The 24,141-nt window shown below is 44.8% G+C and overlaps 1 protein-coding gene across 1 annotated transcript in view; it reads right to left on the reverse strand.

Moving 5' to 3' along the window:
• Nucleotides 1–24,141, reverse strand: part of SHANK2 (SH3 and multiple ankyrin repeat domains 2) — a 561,458-nt gene that overhangs the window by 363,891 nt on the left and 173,426 nt on the right. The window contains exons 10-11 of the mRNA XM_029911481.1: nt 15,848–16,157; nt 9,993–10,162 (exon numbers count right to left, since the gene is read on the reverse strand). Coding sequence (XP_029767341.1) covers nt 9,993–10,162; nt 15,848–16,157 — 480 coding nt within the window. The remainder of the gene's footprint in view (nt 1–9,992; nt 10,163–15,847; nt 16,158–24,141) is intronic.

Here is a 24,141-nt window from a genome sequence, read left to right on the forward strand (position 1 = left end):
GGGGGGGGGGAAATCACTGGTGATCCAAATCTTTCGTTTTCTCCAGACAATACAGCTGATCAATCACTTAACACTGTGGAGAGGAACACTAACACCTCAGAGCTGCCCTGGATCATGGGACTTGATAAGCACATGCAGAGGAGACAGGAGGAGGATTTCAGATGATCAGCGCATATCCAGAGAGAAAAAATACCTAAGGCTTTGTCTACACTGGCATGTGAAAGACAAAACTTTTGTCGTTCAGAGGTGTTAAAAAAACATCCCCCGGAAAGACAAAAGTTTTCTCAATGACAAGTGCTGGTGTGAACAGCGTTTTGACAATGCTAACGCCACTCGTTGGGGGTGGAAATCTTTTGTCTGCAGGAGAGCTCTCTCCTGCCGTCAAACAGTGGCTATACTGCGCGCCTTTTAGTGGCGCAGCTGTAGCGGCACAGCCATGTCGCTAAAAGCTGCATAGTGTAGTCATAGCCTAAGAGCTATAAGATTTCCTCTATTTTACTGTAACTAAAGAAAGCCTGATCTAGTGCACTTCTCACAAGCTAAACAGCCAGATAGTCAGTCAAATTGTTTGTGCTCCACAGTCATTTTATCTCAGTTTTTAACAAGGTCTTGCTTTGACATGTTTATTTGGATTGGTAGAATGTAAACTGAGTAATTTCATGCAGACAGCCCTGAGGAGACAAGAACCCCTTGACCTTTAAGCAGAGGCAGTGATGTTAAGGAGTTTCTGGAGCCCAAACTCAAAGAGCCAAAAAGGCATATACAGAAGGCATATCATTTAGAGCTGTGGTCAGGCTCACATAAGGGGAAAAGGTTAAAGACTAAGGAGGAGATCCAAGTTGTCAGGCCACAGATAGCAGAAAGGTCTGTCTAAACTCACAGAGTCATGTGTCCCTTAGCCAATAGGAAAGCTCCAACAGTATTACTGACAGCCACCTTGATAAAAATTTTCTAAAATGTTAAGTTCTAACCACTTCCACTTTAAATTGTTGTTTCTGTTGAAAATATTTAAATTTTTTAATTGTGCTATTTCCCATGTATTTATGCTATATAAAACAGTTACTCACTTCTCATAACTGGTTCTTCAAGATGTGTTGTTTGTGTCCATTCCAATCAGGTGTGCGCGCATACAGGTGCACATTGGCCGGAAGATTTTTCCCCTAGCAGCATCCGTCGGGTCAGCCTGGGCGCTCCCTGGAGTCACACCCTCATGGCACCTAATACATAGCCCTGCTGACCTGCCACCCTTTCAGTTCCTTCTTGCCTGCTACTCCGACAGAGGGGTAGAAGGGTGGGTATTGGAATGGACATGGACAACACATCTCAAAGAACAACAGTAATGAGAAGTGAGTACCCGTTTTTTCTTCTTCGAGTGCTTGTTCATGTCCGTTCCAATCAGGTGACTCCCAAGCCAAATTCAGGAGGTGAGGTCGGAGCTCTCCACTGATTGGAGTACTACTCTTCTGAAGGCCGCATCATCTCTGGCCTGCCGGGTGATTGCATAGTGCGTGGCGAAGGTGTGTATGGACGACCACATCATCGCTTTGCAGATTTCCTGGGTGGGAACTTGAGCCAGGAATGCTGTCGAAGCCTGTGCCCTGGTAGTGTGCTGTGATCGGAGGCGTGGGAACCCCTGCCAGGTTGTAGCACTCACTGATACAGGCCACGATACATGATGAAATGTGCTGACCTTTCATCCTGTCCGCCACTGCCACAAAGAGCAGGACTGACTTCCTGAATGGTTTTGTCCTCTCGATGTAGAAAGCCAGCATTCTGCGGACATCCAGAATGTGGAGTCTCTGCTCCTTGTTGTTAGAATGAGGTTTAGGGTAGAAAAGTGGGAGGAAAATGTCCTGGCTGATGTGGAACTGTGACACAACCTTCGGGAGGGAAGGAGGGTGGGGCATGAGCTGAACCTTGTCCTTAAAGAACATGGTGTAGGGCAGCTCTGAAGTCAGGGCCCTGAGCTCAGACACCCTCCTGGCTGAGGTTATCGCCACCAGGAACGCGACCTTGTAAGAGAGGTAGAGCAGGAAGCATGTTGCTAAAGACTCAAAGGGGTGCCCCGTGAGTCTAGAGAGGACCAAGTTGAGGTTCCAGGCAGGAACTGGTTGGCAAAACATGCAAGTACAACTGTCGAGCCCCTTCAGGAAGTGGCTGACCATGGGGTTAGCAAAAACCGAGCGGCCCTGTACACTCGGGTGGAATGCCAAGATGGCAGCCAAGTGCACTCTTATAGAAGGCAACGAGAGACCCTCCTGTTTCAGATGTAGAAGGTAGTCCAGAATGTGCGGCACTAAGGCTAGCGTCGGGGGCAAGTTGCGCTGCGCTGACCAGATTGAAAATCTCTTCCATTTGGCAAGGTATGTGGCCCTTGTCGAGGGTTTTCTACTGCCAAGGAGGACCTGTCTAACCTGGTCTGAACAGAAACGCTCCGATGGATTCAACCATGGAGCTTCCATGCTGTGAGATGGAGCGACTGCAGGTTTGGGTGTTGGAGACGTCCGTGATCCTGTGTGAGAAGGTCCGGGAAGAGCGGCAAGGTAATCGGCATGTCTAGGAGGGAAGTGTACCAGTGCTGACAGAACCAGGCCGGTGCTATCAGTAGGACTCGAGCTCGATCTCTGCGGATCTTGTGCAGCACCTTGTGAATGAGCGGTATCGGTGGGAAGACATATAGGAGAGCCCTTCCCCAATGGAGGAGGAACGCATCTGCTGTGGAGCCCGGGCTGTGATTCTGGAAGGAGCAGAATTGCTGGCACTTCTTGTTGCATTGCGTGACGAAGAGGTCGATCAGGGGAAATCCCCACCTCTGGAAGACTGAACATGTGACGTCCGGATGAAGGGACCACTCATGGCTGCGGAACGACCTGCTGAGGTGGTCTGCCAGCTCATTCTGAATCCCGGGGAGGTATGACACTTGCAGGTCGACCGAATGTTCTACACAGAAATCCCATAGCATGAGGACTTCCTGGCACAGGGGTGAGGAGCATGCACCCCCATTTGTTGATATAGAACATTGCAGCCGTATTGTCCGTCATGACTGATACACATTGTCCAGTTAGGTAAGGGCGGAATGTCTGACACACTAGGCACACCGCTCTCAGCTCTCTGACATTGATGTGGAGGCGCAGATCTGCTTGCGACCAGAGGCCTTGAGTTCTGTGGTCTCCCAGATGAGCTCCCCAGTCCAAATCTGATGTGTCCATCACCAACGACAGGGATGGCTGTGGGGCAGCGAAGGAGACCCCTGAGCACACCTGCTGGGCATCGGTCCACCACCGGAGCGAATCGAGGATAGGGCAAGGCAGGGACATGATCCTGTCCAAGCTGTCCTAGGCTGGTCGATAGACTGACACTAGCCATGACTGTAGCAGCCGAAGCCTGAGTCTGGCGTGTCGTTCCACGTATGTACAGGCTGCCATGTGCCCTAGAAGCTTCAGGCAGTTTCTCGTGGTAGTGGTGGGAAACTGCGTGACTCCCTGGATCATGTTGTTGAGGGCTTGAAACTTCACCTGTGGGAGGAATGCCCTGGCTTGGGTCGAGTCCAGTACCGCCCCTATGAACTCTATCCTCTGGACAGGGGACAGAATCAATTTTGCTTCATTTAGGAGCAGACCCAGGTTCTCGAATGTGGCTCTGATAAACGCGACCTGAGTTTCCACTTGTGTCCTGGAGCGGCTTTTGATCAACCAGTCGAAGTACGGAAACACCTGTACCTGATATCTCCGCAGAAAGGCAGCGACGACTACCATGCCCTTGGTGAATACTCAAGATGCTGCTGACAGGCCGAATGGGAGGACAGTAAATTGGTAGCGGGAACCATTGACCACAAACCTGAGGAACTTCCTGTAGTTTTGAGTGATTGCGATGTGAAAATACACGTCCTTCAAGTCGAGGGCGGCATACCAATCTGCTGGATCTAGTGAAGGGATGAGGGAGGCCAGGGAGACCATGCTCACGCAGGTCCAGGATAGGTTTGAGGCTGCCTTTGGCTTTCGGTATTAGGAAATACCGGGAATAGAAGCCCTCGCCCCTGTGCTCCGGAGGAACCTCCTCCACCGCCCCTAGTGATAGGAGCGATTGCACCTCCTGAATGAGCAGTTGCTCATGAGAAGGGTCCCTGAAGAGGGACAGGGAAGGAGGGTGGAAGGGTGAGAGGGCACAGAATTGGATGGAGTATCCTCTCTCTACCGTGTGAAGCACCCAGTGGTCTGAGGCGATACGGGACCATGCACGGTAGAAAGGGGATAGTCGGGAAGAAAAGGTAAGGTGGGTTAGATCCAGTCCAAGATCTGGTGCGCCGTCCTCAACCCCACCTTCAAAAGGCTGGTTTAGGGCCTGAGGGCAGTTTGGGCTGGCCAGAGTCCTGTCCTGAGGAAGGGTGTTGCCTCTTCCTGCCACTCCTGTTCCTCCTCCGAGAACTGTCCTGGTGGCTCTGCTGCTGGAACCTTTGAGGAGGTTGTGGGCAGAAGTGTCTCCACTGCGTGGCAGGGGTGTGCAGGCCCAATGATTTGAGGGTGGCTCGGGAGTCTAAGGCTGTGCAGCCACTTGTCTGTCTTTTCAGAAAACAGAGTCTCACCCTCAAACAGGAGGTCCTGAATGGTTTCCTGGACCTCGTAGGGTAACCCTGAGACTTGGAGCCCAAGCACTGCACCTCATAGCTACCCCATCGCCATCACTCTAGTGGCGGCATCTGCAGTATCTAATGCATCCTGCAGGGAAGCCTGGGAGACTAGCTTCCCTTCCTCCACCAAGGCGGTGAACTCTGACCAGGAATCTGAAGAGATGAGCTCTGTAAACTGCCATTGCTGCACAGGTGTTGTATGAGTACCTGCTCACAATGGCCTGTTGGTTAGCGATACAGAGCTGAAAACTGCCTGTCGAGTAGACCTTTCTCCCCACAAGGTCAAGGCATTTAGCATCCCTGTTCTTTGGGGAGGGTCCTTGGAAGCCGTCTCCCATGCTGGTTAGCCGCATCGACCACCAGCGAGTCAAGTGCTCGAACCCTCTGGAGGGGACGAAATACCGCCGCTCGTTGTGTTTAGCAGTAGGTGGCAAGGATGCCGGCGCCTGCCACAGGTTCTTAGGTTTCGCTGGCAGCTGGCAATGTCCATGGCCTTTATAAGTGGCAAGACTATACATGAAGGTCTCAAGGGTGCTAGGATGTCCACCATGCAATCTGCCTCCTCTACCACCTCCTCGGCCTTGATGCCCAGACCCTTGGCGGCCTTGCGCAGCAGCTGCTGTAGCACTCTGTTGTCCTCTAACACAGGGGCTATGGCTGTCCCCACCAATGCTTCGTCCAGCGATGAAGAGGAGGAAGTGTGTGCCAGTAGTGGAAGCTCCCTACCATCTGCCCCAGAGGAGTCACGTGACTCCTGTTGGAGGTAGTGGTACTGTCGACAGTGCTGGGGCTGTGGACGTTGAAGCACACGTCGGTGCCACCGTCAGCCCTACGGGAGGGAGATGCATCAGCACACTCATAGGAGCCACCAGAAGTGTGGGGCTTGGTGCCTGCATTGAGGTCAACAATCGACAAAGGTGCAGGCGTGGGAGATGGGTGTGTCAACGCCGTGAAGGGCAGTGCCACGGTCAGATCCGAGCACAATGCCGGAGTCGACGATGGAGCTGGAGCCAGAGCCAGAGGCGTTGGGACCGTAGGCGCCAAGGGCAGATGCACAGCAGAAGGTGGCACGGAGGCTATGGAAGATGTTGCAGAGCATGGACCCTGGGTTCCTGCCTGGCCCTGGTGAAAAGCTCAGGGGGTCCAGAAGGGCCACTGACCCGGGTTCTGCCACTGTGGAGGCCATGCCTGGGGCTCTCCTGTCTCTACCGGACTTCGATCTGTGACTCCTGCTCCTTCCAGAGCAATAGGAGTCGGACTCTGACACCGAGGTCTCAGACACTGAAGACCATGGAGGAGCTGATCCTCTGTGTCTCGAACGTCGAGAGCTCGGGAAGCGGGTAGACTCTGTCTGAGTGGGTAGGTGCGGAGGTACATGGCGAGGGGGAGCGTCTCGACATCATAGCCAGCTTCCCCTTTGAATGCACCGGAGGACGCGGATCTGCCAGTGTTGAGGGTTTCTCCCTGGCAGGCGAGAACGGTACCGTAAGATGGAGGAGGTCCTGAGCAGCCTGGTACACTTCCGGATCGACAGGACCTGCAGCTGCTGTGTAGGCACCGGTGATCGAGACAGGGCTGGACTCGACTGCCGCACTTGAGCAGGAGTCGACGTGGCCCCAGCAGGAGATCCCGAGGAGATGCCCGCCTGGGATTGCACATCCCGGGGCTTGGCCAGAGGAGAATGATCGTCCGGCTTCTTCTTCTTTTGAGGCACCAGTGAGTAGGAACGGTGCCTATTATCAGACAGGCCCCGTGAGGAGCCATGTTGGTGCCGAGCGTCTCGAGAAGAGTCCTTTCTCGGCGCTGAGCTCACCAACGGCACCGGGGCACTCCATGTTGAGGACTACGCAGTAGGGGTCGGGTCTCCCAAGCCCAGGTCGGAATGGGGGCGTAGAGCTGCCTCCATGAGGATCACCTTGAGCCACTGTTCCCTTTCCTTAAGAGTTCTCAGATGGAACTCGCGTCTTACAACGATCTTTCTGATTGGTCTCCCCCAGGCACTGTAGACCCGATGAGTGTGGGTCACTCTTCGGCATGTGCTTGGCGCAGGCCACACAGTTTTTGAAACCCAGGGACCGCAGCATACCACAGCTCCGGGAACCGGAGTGGGGGGGGGCAACAAACTCTAAATTAAGACTCTAATAAGTCTAACAACATTAACGACTTACCATATACAACCAGATAAAGAATAAACTTGCTGAGCAAGAGCTAAGGGAAGTTCCAGCCACCGTTCCTGGCGGTAAGAAGGAACTGAAGGGGTGGCGGGTCGGCAGTGCTATATATTAGGCACCATGAGGGCACGATTACAGGGGGCACCCAGGCCAGCCCAACGGATGCTGCTAGGGGAAAAATCTTCCGGCCAATGTGCACATACACATACACACACCTGATTTGAATGGACATGAACAAGCACTCGAAGAAGAACCTGATTTACGCTCTCCAGTATTTCCATCATGATTAATAATCAGAACAAGAAGGAAATGCTACACTAATCACTTTATTAAGATCAAATATTCATAATCATTTGGGGTGCACTTTAAATGTCCTGAGGTTTCTCTATTTTAAGCCACAAAGGATCATGAGACCATGGCCCAAAAGACTGTTTGACAGTTGGAGATAGCTGTAGTGCATTGTCCTCAGGTACTCCTCACACCCCACATAGACACTTTAAAATGTCCTTTCCTAATATGCCCCTTGTGTTGTTGGCCATGGGGAACTCCCCCATGCCAGAGTATCTCTAGTAGGAGATTTGGAGGCTGTATCCACTCCCTTTGCCCTAAAAGGGAAGGGATTACAGTAGAACCTCAGAGTTACAGATACCTTGGGAATGGAGGACGTCTGTAACTCTGAAATGTTCCGTAACACTAAAGAAAAGGTTACGGACTTCAGCCATGGGGGGCAGAGCAGGAGATTGGGGCTGAAGCCGCAGGGCGGGGAGGGCTGAAGCACTCACAGGAAAAAAAATAGTGGGTGCTCAGCATCCACTGGCAACCCCATGAATCAGCTCCTCCCTCTGCCCCCAGCGCCTCCCGCCCACCAGCGGGCCTCGCAGATCAGCTCCTCCCCCGCCCTCCCAGTGCCTGCTGTGATCAGCTGTTCAGCACCATACAGGAGGTGCTGAGAGGGAGGGGGAGGGGGAGGACCAGGGACATGAAGAGGTGGGGGTGGGGTGGAATATGGGTGGGAAGGGGCGGGATGGGGGCTTGGGGCAAAAAGGGGGTCTAGCAACTCCAGGGAAATCCCAAATTTGGTGCCTTCATCCATAACTCTGATGTTCTTATCTTTGAGGTTCTACAATAGAATGATACAGAGAATCTGCCCCCATGTCTCAATGATTAATGGTTAATAATCAGAGAGGTGGGGGAATCAAACATTATAGATCAGCTAAAATGATCATGTAGATAAGTACTACTGACAACCTACACAGTGATGCAAGTTTTTATCTGTGGGCCAGATGGGAAAGGTGTGTGTGTTTCCTACCATTCTACCCACATTTTAACCTCTACCAACTTCACCAATCTGGCACTATACTACTGTCCAGGAGGGCAAGAACAATGGCATCAATGCAGCCCTTCATCTCCACAAACTGAGCATGTCACATCTGGGATGCATCTGCTGTCTTGAAAAGTAACACTAAGACCAGGGCCGGCTCTAGGTTTTTTGCCGCCCCAAGCAAAAAAATTTTTGGCTGCCCCCCACCAGTGCCCTCCCCCACCCACACCCCATGCCACCCCAACCCTGGGCTCCCCCCCACCAGTGCTGACTCCGCCCGCTCCCCCCTCGCCTCCAGCCGGTCTGGCGCTGGCAGGGTTGGGGTAAGCAGCGGGGCTCCCGGGCCACGCCTCAGCCCAGGGACCCAGGAGGGCAGAGCCAGGGGACCACCCCAGCAGGGGGCTGAGGAGCCGGGGCAGGATAGCCCCAGAGGGAGCGGCGCCCCGGAGAGCAGGATGCGGGCCCCGCATGGCAGCGCCCCACCCTCTATGGCCCCGCTGCTGCTGCTTCTGGCGCCCTGCCGCAGTCCCTGGGCGGCTCGGGCTGCTTCGCCCAGCCCCGGCTGTGGCGCTGGGGGGCGGCACCTGAAGGCGGCTCGTGTGCCCCGCGGGGCGGCCCCCAGCCCGAGTGTTCCCCACTCGGAGCCTACCCGGCCCAGCCACAAGGTGCAGGCGCTGCTCCTCCATGGCGCGAACCACAGGCCCCCGCGCTGCTGCTGCCAGAGCCGGCTCTAGGCTTTTGCTGTCCGAAGCAGCAGCAACAAACAACAACAACAAAAAAGATGGCCGAAATGCCGCCCCTGAAAATGTGCCGCCCCAAGCACGTGCTTGGTTTGCTGGTGCCTAGAGCCGACCCTGACTAAGACTATGCCTACACTGCCCTGCAGTTCAGAGTACGGGGCTGCAAACAACAGTGCACACCAAAGTGCTGTTCTGTAGCTTCCCTGTGGACACTGCAGATGCGAACTGAAGGGTTACTGGTCTCATTAACATAGTCCTCTTCTAGGAACCTTTTAGTCTGTGCCCGCAGTGTCCACACAGGGTACTTACAGCAAAGCACTTTGGTGCGCACGGCTGTTTGCAGCCCCGCAGTCTGAACTGCAGGGCAGTGTAGACATAACCTAAGTTAGATCCTGACTTGGATTGTGTTCTTGGCTTTCAAGCAAACTAGTAGCCATTAATTTCCCTTTTACCTGAAAAGGTATTTCCCTCTTCACCTCCCCCCTCAGCACTATTTAAAGTGCCCCTCCCCCCTCATGTCATGGTAGAACAGCCAGAAAAAATTTAAGTGTCATATGACCCAGTATATCCTCCTTCCAGAGAGAGACAAAGGAAAAAGCCTCTGGGAACTGCAGCCCATGCTGGGCAAGGGAATTGCTTTACTTTTGTGTTACAAGTTTTTTGTTTAAACCAATAAACTGTGCCCTGATGTAAAGTCTGAATCAGACTCAGAGACAGCATTCCTTCCTTCCTGGGTTGGTGAGATAGCCTGCCATCTTACAACATCCTTAAAACTCAACATTTGCCCCTCTACAATAACTGCAGTTCTGTGCCTCTTACTCTAAGTATAGGAAGATAAAAGTACCTGCAGTAACAATGGTAAGTTTCAATGGCATCCACTGCATAAATTGTTTATAACAAAAATGGTAGTTGAATACATTTTGGTTAGAAAATATAACAAAGTCCACAAATTATTAGCAAAATCTGGTGTAAAGAAATATTGGAGTAAAAATAATAGATCTATTAACATATGAGCTAAACAAAATAAATTATTCTATTATAGATGAGATAATGTAGGGCTTTAAAAACAAGATCTGTGTATAATCAGAAAAAAATGCTATGGTTACTCAGGAACTAATGGAGAAAAGACTAACCTTTCACCCTGTCCCCTTTGTGCAGATGAATCTCTCCTTCTCCTTGAGGTTGATATGGCTTGACGACAATAAAAAGTCTTCCAGGTACAGCACTGTAAAGTTTGCGTTTTGGACCCTGATAATCCAAGGCAGCGATAGGATCCTTGTTGGCACTGGGATTATAACTGGCACTGGGGATTGCAATGAAACAGCATTAGTTTATCATTTAAAATTGACATTAATATTGTTCTGTTCTCATGACACAACAGAACATATTTAGTGGTGAGAATATGCAATAAGTATGCAGTTTGCAAAAAGGCAGTATTACTGGAAAAACAAAACTAGTTTGTTAGTCTGGACACCCTATTTTTTAGATAATCTTTGAAGTGGAAAAGGTCAACTAATGACAGTTTTGTTAAAACAAAATGTGAAAAGACAACTGAGACAACCAGGCAGTTTCCAGCCCTTCAGCTAATTTAATTTACACTTATATATATATAGATATATATATAGATATATATCTATATATATATATATATATGCACATCATAATCCTGCAAAAGAAATAAGTAGAACACTTTAGACCACTAAAATCTACAATTACTGCTGTGAATTGGTGTGTTCACAATAGTTCTATAGTAATATTCATGGGCCTGAACCACAACTCTGAATGTACCCAAACATGCATCATGTCTTTGATACAGTATAATTTCAGAGGAAGTTTCTTATCAATGATCAAAATATGAACACTTATCTACTTGTTTTGAATAAGGAAGAATTCATTGATAAAGGGTGGAAAATAGAGAAGCTTGAGGCTAGATCCCATCACCACAAAGGCATTTCCTTTCAGGAAATCCAATATTACAATAGTTAAGAAACGATGTCTGGTGCCAGGGAGGAAATGGTAAAATTCAAGTGTGGGTGGAAGAATCTTAAAAGGCATCATAAAAAAGGTGCAAGATGCTACAGTTCCACTGCTAAGGATAAATGCAAGGAACAAGAAGCCTTACATGGAAATGCTGAAAATAGAATATATGCAAAGGAAACAAGAATACACAGAAATAATCAGTGTTTTTAGGGGAAAGATAAGGGCAGGGGGAAAAAACAGAATGAGTTAATACTTGCGTTGTTGCTTGGGATGAGAAGGATGGGTGTTTTTATTTGGCTTATTTGGTGAGTAAGATATCCTTTTAAACAAAAAACACCATTATGGCAAGGGAGAGCAAGCAGGATTTTTGCCTGAGCTAGCATATATAGATAATTCAGAAAACTTCACTGGCTAGCTCAGCCTAAGGGGAACAAGGTGAGCTTTCACAAATATATTTTTGGTGTAAAGATGACAAAGTGAAAGTAGGCATTCTAATGTATGAGGTAAACAAATATCAATGATGATTTACAGTCTTTAACAAAAAGGGGAGGGGGGGAATAATCCACTGGGAAAGAATGAAGACTGTGTCAACAAAGCTGTTGCTAAAAAGTAAACAAGGGAAGTTTGGAAGAAGTTTAACATAGTGGAACATTTGAATAAGGAAGGCTTTGCCCCATCCACCCAAATCAATTTCACTGCAGTACATTATCAGGAGCCTTTGATCTCAGACTTGATCATTTTCTAGATTTATTTTTCCTTCTTTTCTTTTACAGCCAAGGACTGGTGCCAATAACAACAGACTCCACTGCGTGTTTCAAGGGGCTATGCAGGCTGGAGGTCTGTTGGTGAAAGCTCACTAGGCGGTGGCAGCTGCTGAAAGTGAAAGAGGTAGTGGTAACCCTAGGTCTCACTAGCCATCTCATTCTATTAATCTCCACGCTTATATAATGAGTGTCCTAGGCCTAAACAGACCTCCTAATTCCCTGGACTAAGCAGGTTTGCCACCCTGTCCTGACCAGATCAGCCACCCTGTGCAAGTTACAGCACTGCAATATATACAAATCAGGTATTCTTATACACTCAACCCCCATTGGCATGGGATGGCATGGGAAGCGGCGCAGGCCGAGGGATGTTCTGGCCATGGCTTCCCGCAGCCCTCATTGGCCTGGAGCGGCAAACCGCAGCCAGTGGGAGCCGTGATCGGCTGAACCTGTGGACGCGGCAGGTAAACAAACTGGCCTGGCCCGCCAGAGTGCTTACCCTGGCGGGCCACGTGCCAAAAGTTGCCGATCCCTGGTATAGAAGATATCTAATCTGGTAGAGTATAAATCCTCCAAACCTTATGGGTTAGGATATAAATCATCACCACTTCTTTGATTTAAGAGTCCCCTTTCCTACTGAGAGAGTGGATCTCCTTTAACCCTGTTGCTAGGACCAAGTACTACAGATGCTGCTTTCTTTAATCTTAGCTGGCATCTTCCATTCCAATAAATCCCAGTTTAATCGTGAAGGCTGGTTAGTATTTCAAGAAGAAAAATACCAGATGGATGAAATAGGTCAGGACAATTGTACATATAGTCACATCCTAGCCTCTTATGTCATACCTATCAAAAGATTCAACCTCCCTTCTTTTGGGGGGACTGGAGTAAGGCCTTTTTTCCCCCCTTCATTTTAATAGACTGATTTTCTTGTGAATACTTCCGATTCCAATCATGATCACAGGCATCCTCCCCTCATTGATGGGATGTACAAACCCTTGCATCCAGAGGGAGAGGAAAGGGTTAATGTAGATCCAAGAAGAGGAAGAAAGTGGAGCAGCTGGGTTTAATCAGAACTGTAAACAGGTGTGGCTTTAAGAGAATGGGGAGATGAAAGCTGTTCCTGAGAAATGGAAGAACTCTTCAAAAAGCTCACTCACGAGCAGGAGGTGCTCACCATGGAGCGACAGAAAGATTGATTTATGGAAAATGTATGTTTATTGGGGACTGGCTGGAGCAAGCTACTCACTTTCATTCCTTTTTGCTTTCTTTGGTTTAGGTTGCAGGAAGCCACAAAAAACTTTTGTTGAATTGACTGGGGCTTTTTGGACTAAAGTGAGGGACAGTTTTATGTGAACCACTAGCAAATAGTAAGGGGAGAGAACAAAGATTACCCTTCAAGCTCAAAGTAAAGGCTTGGTGACCCTTCAAGGAAGAGAATTGGTGGAAGGAGTCCTATGCATTCCCCCATTCATGACTGCACAACATCTCAGTGGTAACTACAGCACTGGTTGTATAACCCACACACTTTCCGGGTGTGGTGTTCTGTCCCATCTAGTGGCACCGAGACCACTTAGTGAGAGAGAGAGAAAGCAATTAATGTATCTGCTCTACAGCCTTAGCTAAGTCCCAGTTGCCTTTTAGCTCATGTGGTAGAGGCTCATGCACTAAGCTCCAGAGGTTCCCGGTTCAATCCCACCCACTGACGACTGGGGTCTGTTGGCGTTACAGTTGCACAGAACATTAGGAAAGTGTTTCAGTGGTCTTCAACAAATTTAGAAGCTGGAAATAAGAGCTAGCACCTTGTGACCACCCAGCTTTCTGTGGACCACCAGCAGATGCACTGGAGGCGCCTGGGATGTATATTCATGTGTTATACCACATGGCACTGTTTCTACTCTATGTTTGGGTAAGTGTGCAAGTAGTTTCAGTACAAATACTAGCACATGGAGGACTTAGCATTTGGTTTCCACAAATTTTCCAGCATGAAATTGGCTTCCGTTAACATTTATGCTGGTGAAACTCACTCAAGCATTCACAGACAGTGAGCACAGAAGAGGGATGAGAGCAGACAAAGCAAATTCGTTTTAAAAAATGAATTAATATTCACAGAAAGTTTTTGCATTATTTGCCCAGCTCCATAAATCAACAAATTATGTTCCAGGAACCTAGAGATATTGTTGTAGTAACATTGTATATTCTAATTAGAAGCCAAGTTTTTAAATAGCTTTTAGCTAGATTTTCCTTTGGAGAAAGCAAAACACATTCCCTCTAACTGGAAGGAACAAATAGGAGGGTCCCTGGCCTGAAAAGACAATTTAACAGGTGGACCTCTGCATCTATGCAGAATCCTACTGTAGTCTCCAGATAGATAAAAGGATCTGCCCACGAGGTTCTCTATGCAGGAGTGAGGCCAAAGGTAATAATTGAATGACTTTGCACAGTTACTACAATATACAACATTGGAACACTTTGCTATATTGGATCAGACCACTGGCCTATGAAGTTCAGAATCCGATCTCATGCAGTGGTCAATGCCATATGTGATTTAAACAAAAGTGTTGTAAATTTTGTAGATTGCAACATTAGACAACTCTGGTAGTATTGCTGATGCCACTATCAGAAAACATGTGTTAGCTGGCTGCCCATAACTGAAGGGGGGGAGGAGAAGAAAAAAAAAAAGGAGCAAAGTAAGGGAAGAAAGTAATAGGAAAATGATAACTTCAGCCAAATTCTCTTTTGCTTTAATGACTACAAATTTAGATATAAATCTATTATACATAATATCAAAGTGACACCCAACAGTAGCCAACACTGCTACTTGACAATATTTGTTTTCTTTTTTCATATTGAGATCAGGAAATATGACAGAGAAAGCCCATTATTTTGAATGACAATAGAATTAAGTTTATTTGTATTTAAATTCTATTTGAGTCTCTCACTCTCCCCCTAACTTACACTGCAATTATCCCTTTATAGGGCCACATTTTGGAGTGTACTGACATTCTTTAAAAGATAAAGCATTCACACCTAATCTATCAATTTTGTTCTATTAAAATGTATGCCAGCATCCACCTTTCTCCAATGAAGCAAGACTTCTCATCCAGTGGGCACAGCCCATAAATTGGTTGATGGGGGCACCCACTGGGTCACACTCACTAGTCAAGGGGGAAAAAATAAAGCAGCAGAATCCTCAAGTGTTAGGGCCCTGCAGAAAGTAGGAACAGAAGAAGATGCTTGTTCCCTACCACCACAGCCTCCAGCTGCTGCCCCTCCCCAGCTCCGCCCCCACCAACCCCCCTAACCAGCCCACAGGAATTCCATAGTCCTCCACTTTTTCTTCCTTCTTGCATACTGCTCAGTTCCAGATCAGGGGAAGTGGGACTTCAAGAGGCTGTGGAGTTGGGTATGTTGCCTCTAACTGGCCTTGAATGCTTTCTGGGAAGGGGGATGGAAGAAAGCAATTGACTCAGGTTCCATCAACAACCTGATGGACAACAGTACCCCTCGCCCAACTGTAGAGTAAGCAGACTACAGCTATAAGAGATAGTTTGGTCCCTACTACCTCAGAGAGTCTCTCTTTCCCCATGATTTATTAGAGCTGTTACAACCATACAAGACTGTCAAGCTACTTGCATCTAGAGCTGTGTGAATAACTGATTTTTCAATTCATTGGCTGAACCAAAACACAGAAAACAAAAAATTGTTTTGGGTCAACTGGAAACAAAAATTTCAAATTTCAAACTTTTTGGTAAACCGAAAAAGTAAAACAATGTTTGTTTTGGATGAAATGTTTCATTTTGTTTTTGAGTTTAACCTTTTAAAAATAAAATCAAAATTCAAAACAAAAGGTCATTTGGAATTGAAAAAAAATCAGAATGTTACATTTTGAAAGTGTCTGAAAAATTATCTCCAGCTCTACTAACACCCTGCTTGAGATAGGAGGGGCATGGTAGAGGATACCAAAGCATGATTTGGTAAGCTTCAGATCATCCTGCTAGGTTTACCTATTTATGCAGACTTTGTGAGGAAAGGGATGGAGTGGATAAGAGTATCTGAAAGCAATGGTTAGAGGTGTTGACAAGTTTAGCTTTTGGACATTGCTCCAATGCATATGATTTTCTTCAAATGTTCACATCTACCCTGGGCCCAAGATGGACATTTATAATAAATCTGTACTAATGAATATTGTGGTCAGTGTGTCAATAAAATGGTATATTTCATGCTGTAGGAATATTGAAAAAGATCACCTGATGTGCCTATGTTGCTGTCTTTTTGCATCCTCTCCTACCCTGTTTAATGATGGCGACCGACTCCGAGAGGATGGGGTATAACTCCCAACAGTTTTTACAGTTCCATTAGGATTATTCTGCATCTGTTGAAGTAGGTGAGGTGAAAGGCTGCGGTGTGAAGAAGCAGAAGATGAAGCTGACCACTCAGGAATGTTGTTGATGTTCAGATTGTTATCGCTGTTGGAACGAAGTAAGACACGAGGTGCTGCCAAGGTGCTTTGGGGCCTTCGCCTCCTGTTTGAATAGGTGGGGGCCTCTCTAAATGGCACTGTATTAAGAGGGGGGAGGGGAAAAACAATTATAGTAATCACATCTGATTTTATCATTTATGCATATTTATCACTCCTTAAAAAGATTCAACAACATACGGCACCTTTTTCGGGTGCTTAGAGTAAGAGAGAAAAACTATCTTCGCTGATTATCTAATCAAGCTAAATAACAGAATTATATTTAAAATGTAATTAAAACTGAAAACCACTTTCATATGCAACATACTTTGACTTACTGGTTGTAATACGTACTTAAGCCCCACAATACTGGAAACATCAATGACAAATAAATAGTAATGGCAAACATCTGGTTTTTGCCAAGCTTTCATCAACACTATTTGCTCTCGCTCTCTCTCTCTCAAGCTTTCTTTGAAGCCTAACACAAGTTCATGGACTTGAACAGAGCCACAGAAACTTCTTCCTTCATGCTGTTTCTTTTGGGTTCCTTTTTCCTATAGAGACCTAAACTGAGAGAGAGAATTTGGTTCCATTGTCAGTTCAGGAGTAGCCTGGAAATCTTTAATGTTAGCGGTCACCTTATCTCCATCTGCTAGGTTAAAAATTCAGGACAGATTCTTCTTCTGTTAGAACTCTTACACTGACATAATCCCTAGGTGTCTGTTTTTCTAATCTAGGCATTTCTATTGCATCTATTACTGTATATAGAGCAGAGAGTGCAGTATCCTGAGGTAATATGCTCACTTCAGCTTCCACAAGCATCCATGGGAGAATATACCAAGATATATCTAAACATAGCAATAAATCATTTAACTAATTATTTTTAGCAGAAAAAAATACAACTCAAGGACCTGATCCTGCAAATGCTACTAGCAGAGCACTGCAATTATGGGACAATTTATATTAGTAAACACTATGCCCCAAGACTCTCCATTTCTCAAAGTAATGGGTTCTTTAGCCTCAAGTAAAGTTTAAAGAGACTTTTCTAATAAAAGGCTTCTTATACACACCCTAGATTTGATGGTTTTTCCTACTAATTTCATAAACTAATAGAGGTCCAATCCTGAAAACCTTTATTTATTTTAGTCCTTATTTATGCGAAATAATCCCATTAACTTCAGTGGGACTCAGGGGGTTTGTAGGATTGAATCCAGAGTTCACAAACCTAAATCTGCAAAGTAATAATAATGATATCACTAACAAAAGGCAGCTTGTAATAATTCAGAAGACTATGCAGATTGTAATTTTCAAAAATTATACAATATTTCAGTTAGGAAAGAAACCCCAGATAATATTTGGCATGTATACAATGTCATTCGTCTTGAAAGATAACTAAGTACTCAACCAAAACTTTAAAAGCATAAGATTATATAAAATAGAACAAACATGTCACACTATAAAAACACACACATTAAATATAGATATTAATATACAGAGAAATTACTTCATCCTTCCCTAATATGCAGCCATCTCTGGTGTGAAACACAACAAGTGCTTAAGATCACAGAGAAATGTTTCACAAAATTTTAGGACAGGAAAAGAAGAATATTTTAACCAATTGTAACTGCAGCTGAAAGAATGAAGTTCCTCAAATAATTTTCACCAGAATTCTTAACTGACAAGTGATTCTGAAGAGGATCATAAAATGCATAGCAAACAGTCAAAATTCCAGGTAGTTGAAACTCTCATTTAGATTAAACTTTCTCTTATAAATATTAACAAAAAAGATATATAGAGAACAGGATTTAAAATTGATATTAAATTCTACTGTATTTTATTTGAAGCAAAAATTAAATAATAGTTATCTTTACCAACAAGGCTGTTAAGAAGGATGAGACTTAAGAGTGCTAAGTTTATGATGGAAATGGCAAGAATCTACAGAACCTCTGAGAGTGGAGGATTTTTCAAGTATATCATAAAGCCCACTTATAAAAAAAAAAAAAAAATTGCAATTAGAAGATAATCAATGGAACTTGTGTTCCTAACTCAACTTAGGTGTTTTCGAATGTATGACACAATGTTCTAAAAGACTCAGCTCAAGGCCAACCCAAACTTTTTAAAGAAAATTCACAACACAATCTTCCATAGTGAGTGTGTCTGAATCCACTGCAAAAAAGGTCCTTTTTTCCCCCAATTTTTATTCATTGCTACTTTAGAATACTTTCTGGGACTGTTGTCTTGCCATGCTACATGTAGTGTGTGATATGGATGTACAGTTTGTATATAGCTATGCTTGGGACATTTAGCATACTTCTTACTAACAATGTCACTGAAGAGAGGCAGATTGTGTGTAAGATCTTATGGGATAAAATAAGGTAAAATATTTTCTTTTAATAAAGATTACACAAAATGATGTGGATACAATAGGTACAGGCTTGCCTATTTATAGCATTTATATATACATATATCTTCAATTGAAGTCAATAGGAGTTTTGCATTTGGCTTCAAAGAGGACCCAGATGTGGCCCTTAGAATTATTTGTTAGTTCACAAAATGGACAGGATGGAGACTCCACACTAAGATTTTGAATGCTCATAGTTAAGCTCATGAAAAATTAGAATCTATCTACTGAAGATTTATTGTAAAAAAGTTGAAAGGTTTGGGGGGAAGGGGTTTAATAGTTCTGCATATTGCAGAGATATCAGAGGACTAATTGACAGAATGGGATGAGTATTTCTGAGCACATTTACATTGACAAGTTTGAGAAGAATGAAAAAACTGTGCATACCACTCCAAATAAAAAAACATTTATATATTTCCCAGGTTTCATGTAAATTTATTTTTGCCCACTGAATACTTCAAGTGCAGAGGATTTTAATAATCATTTTGGAATTAACATTTGGTTTGATACCAATTTTATATTCTTAAAGAGATAGCTGCAAGTAAAATTAGTCTTTACTTTTTGAATTAAAGACTAACATTTTCTTTGTGAAGGTAATAAAGGGGAAATTATCAAAACCACAATTAGGATTTTTTTAGGCACATATCTATGCAGAAAGAGTTAAAAATAACCTCTTTCATGCCCAAAATGATTAATATTCCAACCAACTGTTTTTTCCCCGGCAATCTGCAAACTGTAAGTGGGTGGATATTTTCTTAGCTGCCTCTTACATGGCAATATTTATATTATTTTCACAATAAAAAATAACGACACCACAAAATAATGAAACAAATGCGCATGCTTTAAACTCTGTTGGACTAATTTTTATTGTTAATTATTTTACAGATCTTATAAATTCTTATTGCAAAGGTTGTTTGGAGAAAAAAATATTATAAAATGACATGAAAACATCTCAACAAATTCCATGCTTTTAAGTTTCAAATCAAGTAATTATTGTACCTTTATATCAAAGGTAAGAATTAAATAATACTTTCCTTCCAGCTCTCAGAATTTTATACCTAACAATCCATACTTATGAGAGGGCAATTAAGGAGCTTACAGTGATAATATTCACCAAGGAAATCGCTTATACATCTTCAGATGGATTTCTTAGAAAATAGAACATTTTCTATATCTACCTAAGTTTAAGAAAAAACTAAAATGAATAAGTCAGGTACCAACTAGATCTAATAATTAGTTGCCTAAATGGATGCTCTGACAGACAAGAATTTTGAAAAAAGAAATGGCAAGAACTGATTAAGTATACAATAAGTAAGCAAATCATATTAAAGGTACACAAGAAAATATCAGTTCTCAAACATCAAATTTTCTGAGTTCATTGCTTACCTTCTTTCTTTGTTAAGGCATTTAACAAAGACTTCATTTTCTCTTACTTTAGCAGCAATCCCCTCATTACATAACCTTTTCTAGGAAGAAAGAGGGAAAAAACTACCCAGTTTCTATGTGTTTAAACTGCCTGCACCCTGACATAAGCAGCAGGTTTCTGGGCACCGTGTAATTGCAAGCATAGCTGGGCATGCAGTACCCAGCGTTCTGGTGACAAAGCCCACCCCACATTCTGTCTGTCAGCTGGGAACCAACTGTGCGTAGACTGGAGCTGCTCAAAAAAAAAAATCTTGCTATCTTTCACAGTATTAGTCATGTGAACACCACCACCACAGTCTCTCAGACGTTACTCTGCTTTTGTAATCATTGCATTTATGAACAAGCAAACACAGGACTGAAGGAAGGAGAAGCAGCGCAGGCTAAGAGGGGACAAAATATATATTTGGAACGGGAGGAGGGGAATCATTCATGGAAAGATACTTCATATCAGCATTTCAACAGCTAGAACTTGTGAAGGGAAAATCCTGAAAGAAATGGGAGCTACTGATTAAGTGTCCTTAGCTTTTAAACTTGCATAGCTTGAATCTCAATGTTCAGATACAGTCTATGCTTTTTGATATTTGTTTGCTTGTCTTCTGCAATGCTGTCCAGAGTCAGAGTCAATATGAGTGTGTGTGTGTGCGCGCATCTAACAATAAGCAAGCTTCACACCATACCTACATTAAAAATTTAGACAAACTGCCACTAAACGGCATTTCTGAACATGACCCATATTCCAGTTTGAAAAGGATGAGATGCAAGCACCAATTATTTTCCACTCCCCCTCCATTATAATTACACTGAAATAAAATAGATTTTCTTTGTACAAGGGGAAAAAACATTAACATGCAACCCAGCTACTTTATCGAATTCTATGCAGATGACAAATAAATTCTTTAACCATTACAGCTTTTCAAAGGTTTTATTCATGGAAAATTTCTATGGATACCAATGAAAGTCAGTGCAAACATCCTTACAGAGGAAGTGCAAACAACCGGAAAGTTGAAGATTACCTTTTTGAAAACACTACAAATAGGAAGTGGGACTTAGGCATTCACAACAAAATGAATGCTTAGCTGTTGCATAATTCCATTTTGGATATATTTATAAATATTTTAGCAATGCAACATACGGCTTCTAAGGAGTAAGATTTACAAAGACTAACCTAAATTTAAACAGCATAAACCCAAACTGCGTACTAATAATTACTCCACTGCAGTAGTCTCTGCTGATTGTTAGAATAAGATCCGCAGTTAAACGCTAGATCTTTGTGTTGCTAAGATCACTACTCCATCAACTAAAAAAAAGGGAGAGGGATCACATGGATTACTTAGTTGGATTTTACTTCCGTATGCCTGATATACGATCTACGAAATAAATCACAATGTAAAGAAAAGTACTTATTTATTCTTGATAATTAACAGTTTAGAATTCATTTAAAATTTCAATGTTTACGTAGCTATTATTGTTAATGAAAAAATACTCTTACAAAGTGGTATAATTACAGATTTAAAAAAAAAAAATCTGTGAGGATAAAAATTCAGCCCACTAATTTAAAACAAAATACTCAATAGGTAAAAAATATACAAAGGAAATTGGGCAAGAGTATATATAAAGTTAAATGAATGGATTTGACACTGGATCACAGATTTGCATAGAAAACCTGTGGGCACAGGAATGGTCTTTTTGACTATCTAAACCATGCATAGCTTTCTGTAGAATAAGCTTGGACTCTTATTCATAAACTTATAAATATATGCATTTTATTAGGCCCTCAGGGGGAGAATTAAAACAGTTTACAGAATAAGAAGTGCCACATCAGAACTTGACATTGCCACTGATATGAATGCATCAGCTTCTGTGCATTAGAAAGTTATTCCTGTTATTTCAACTTAACCTCACTGATTACCTTTTAGAGTTGGGATTTGGAAAGAGACTACAATTATCAATACTACTTTGAATTTCTATAATACCTTCCATCCAAGCCAATAGCTTCCCAAGCATTAATAAATTTAGCAACAATAACTCTGTGTATTATCCCCATTTTACAGATGAGCAAAAGGAGACAGAAGCAGATTCTGTGCTGCACTTGCTGAGATGCACAGTAAAGAAGGTGTAGTCAAGGGAAGACATTTGTGACATCTGGATTCTGGGCTACTGTAAGGGCCAAGATGGACCCTAGCATAAATTAGATCAGCTCCAAGAGCATCTCTAACTTGAAGCAGCTTCCTCAGAGCTGCTTATTGGCTGTCCCACAGCCAAGAATCCCTGTAGCATTGAGCAATATGGATATGCCTTTAGACCAGGGGCTATGAGAGAGGGTAGATTGTCAATCCTACACTGTAGATTGTCAATCCTACACTGCTCCTGGGCTAGGGAAAATGCTTCCCAGGCTTGCTGTGGCTACTTTATGCAGCATAGAAAGCCTAGGCCCAGAATGAGCTTCAGATAGCTTAAGAGAACTGCCCAAAGTCACACAGGAAATGAATGGAACCAAGGTCTCCTGTTGTCCAGTTCTGTGCCTTAATCACAACACCAGCTAAAGAAAAAAAAATGTAAAGGCTAAACAGCCTGGATTTACCAATACCATGGATTCTCAGACTTGCTCCTCTGTTCCTAAGAAGGGCAAGGTAATAGACTGAAAAAAAAAAAAAAATAGGACCCTTCAGAAACTCTGAATTCCAAATTCCTATTGTGCATTTCTGATATGGGGGTTAGCTACAAAGCTTGGGGACCCATTTGCAGGATGAGGACCTTACTGTCCTCTGTTCAATCCAGCCTTAGTCCATCACTGCTCAAGAGACCCTATCAGATTTAGAGCCAAATTTTGATACTTTAAACTGAACTACCAATGCACTTTGGGCTTGAGATCATCTTTTTGATACTAAGTGATTACTGTGCCTAGCACAATGGGGTCTACATCTCTGACTGGGCCGCTAGTTACTACTACAACACACATACAAAGTGTGCTACCAAGAATGCAAAGAATGGCATAATTATGTAACTGAAATTAGTTGACAGAGTGAAATGCTACAGGTGTAAATCACACAAAAATTAACTATTTTAAAGAAAAACGTTCTCCAATTCAAATAAAAAAGTCACTGATCCCTGCCACACAAGGTTGCCAAGCATCCGGTTTTCGACCAGAACACCGGGTCAAAAAGGGATTCTGGCGGCTCTAGTCAGCACTGCTGACGGGGCCGCTAAAAGTCTGGTCGGTGGCGCAGTGGGGCTAAGGCAGGCTCCCTGCCTCCACGTGGATCCCAGAAGCGGCGGCATGTCCCCCCTCCGATTCCCAGGCTCAGGGGCAGCCAGGGAATTCCGTGTACTGCCCCCACCCTGAGCTCCGCTCCCCAGCTCCCATTGGCTGGGAACCGCGGCCAATGGGAGCTGCAGCGATGGCACCTGCGGACGGAACAGCGCACGGAGCCACCTGGCCACGCCTCCACCTACGAGCCGGAGGGGAATGATGGCCACTTCTGGGAGCCGCCTGAGGTAAGCGCCACCCGGAACCTGCACTCTGGACCCCCTCCCAAGACCCAACCCTCTGCCCCAGTCCTGAGCCCCCTCCCACACCCAAACTCCCTCCCAGAGCCCACACCCCACACTCCTTGCTGCAGCCCAACCCCCTGCCCCAGCCTTGAGCCCCTCCTACACTCCAAACCCCTCGACTCCAGCCCAGAGCCCCCTCTGCATCCCAAACTCCTGCCCCAGCCCAGAGCTCCCTCCCACACTCTGAACCCCTAATTTATGGCCCCACCCCAGAGCCCACATGCCCAGCCAGAGCCCTCACCCCCTCCTACACTCAAACTTCCTGCCCCAGCCCTGTGTGAAAATGAGTGAGTGAGCGAGGGTGGGGGAGAGCGAGCAATGGAGTAAAATAGGATGGAGTGAGGGGGTGGGGCCTGGGCATTAGGGAAGGGGTGGTGCAAGGGTGTTCAGTTTTCTGCAATCAGAAAGTTGGCCACCCTACTACCACACTAAGAAGATAGCTAAAGCTACAGAATATCCTGCACCTCATCTGGATAATATATCGAACATAGCCAAAATAGGGAAGAAGTTACTCACCTTGTGCAGTAACGATGGTTCTTCAAGATGTGTCCCCCTATGGGTGCTCCACTGTAGGTGCACGTGCATCTTGGCACTGCTGATCAGAGAACTTTGGTAGTAGTGTCCATTAGGCCCACACATGTGCTGTCTCTCTTCCTGCCTCGCCACAAGGAGAACCAGTGCACATGGAATAACCTCCCTCAGTTCCT

This window comes from Terrapene carolina, unplaced genomic scaffold (assembly GCF_002925995.2).
Source record: "Terrapene carolina triunguis isolate 2854851 unplaced genomic scaffold, T_m_triunguis-2.0 Scaffold96, whole genome shotgun sequence".
NCBI lineage: Eukaryota > Metazoa > Chordata > Testudines > Emydidae > Terrapene > Terrapene triunguis.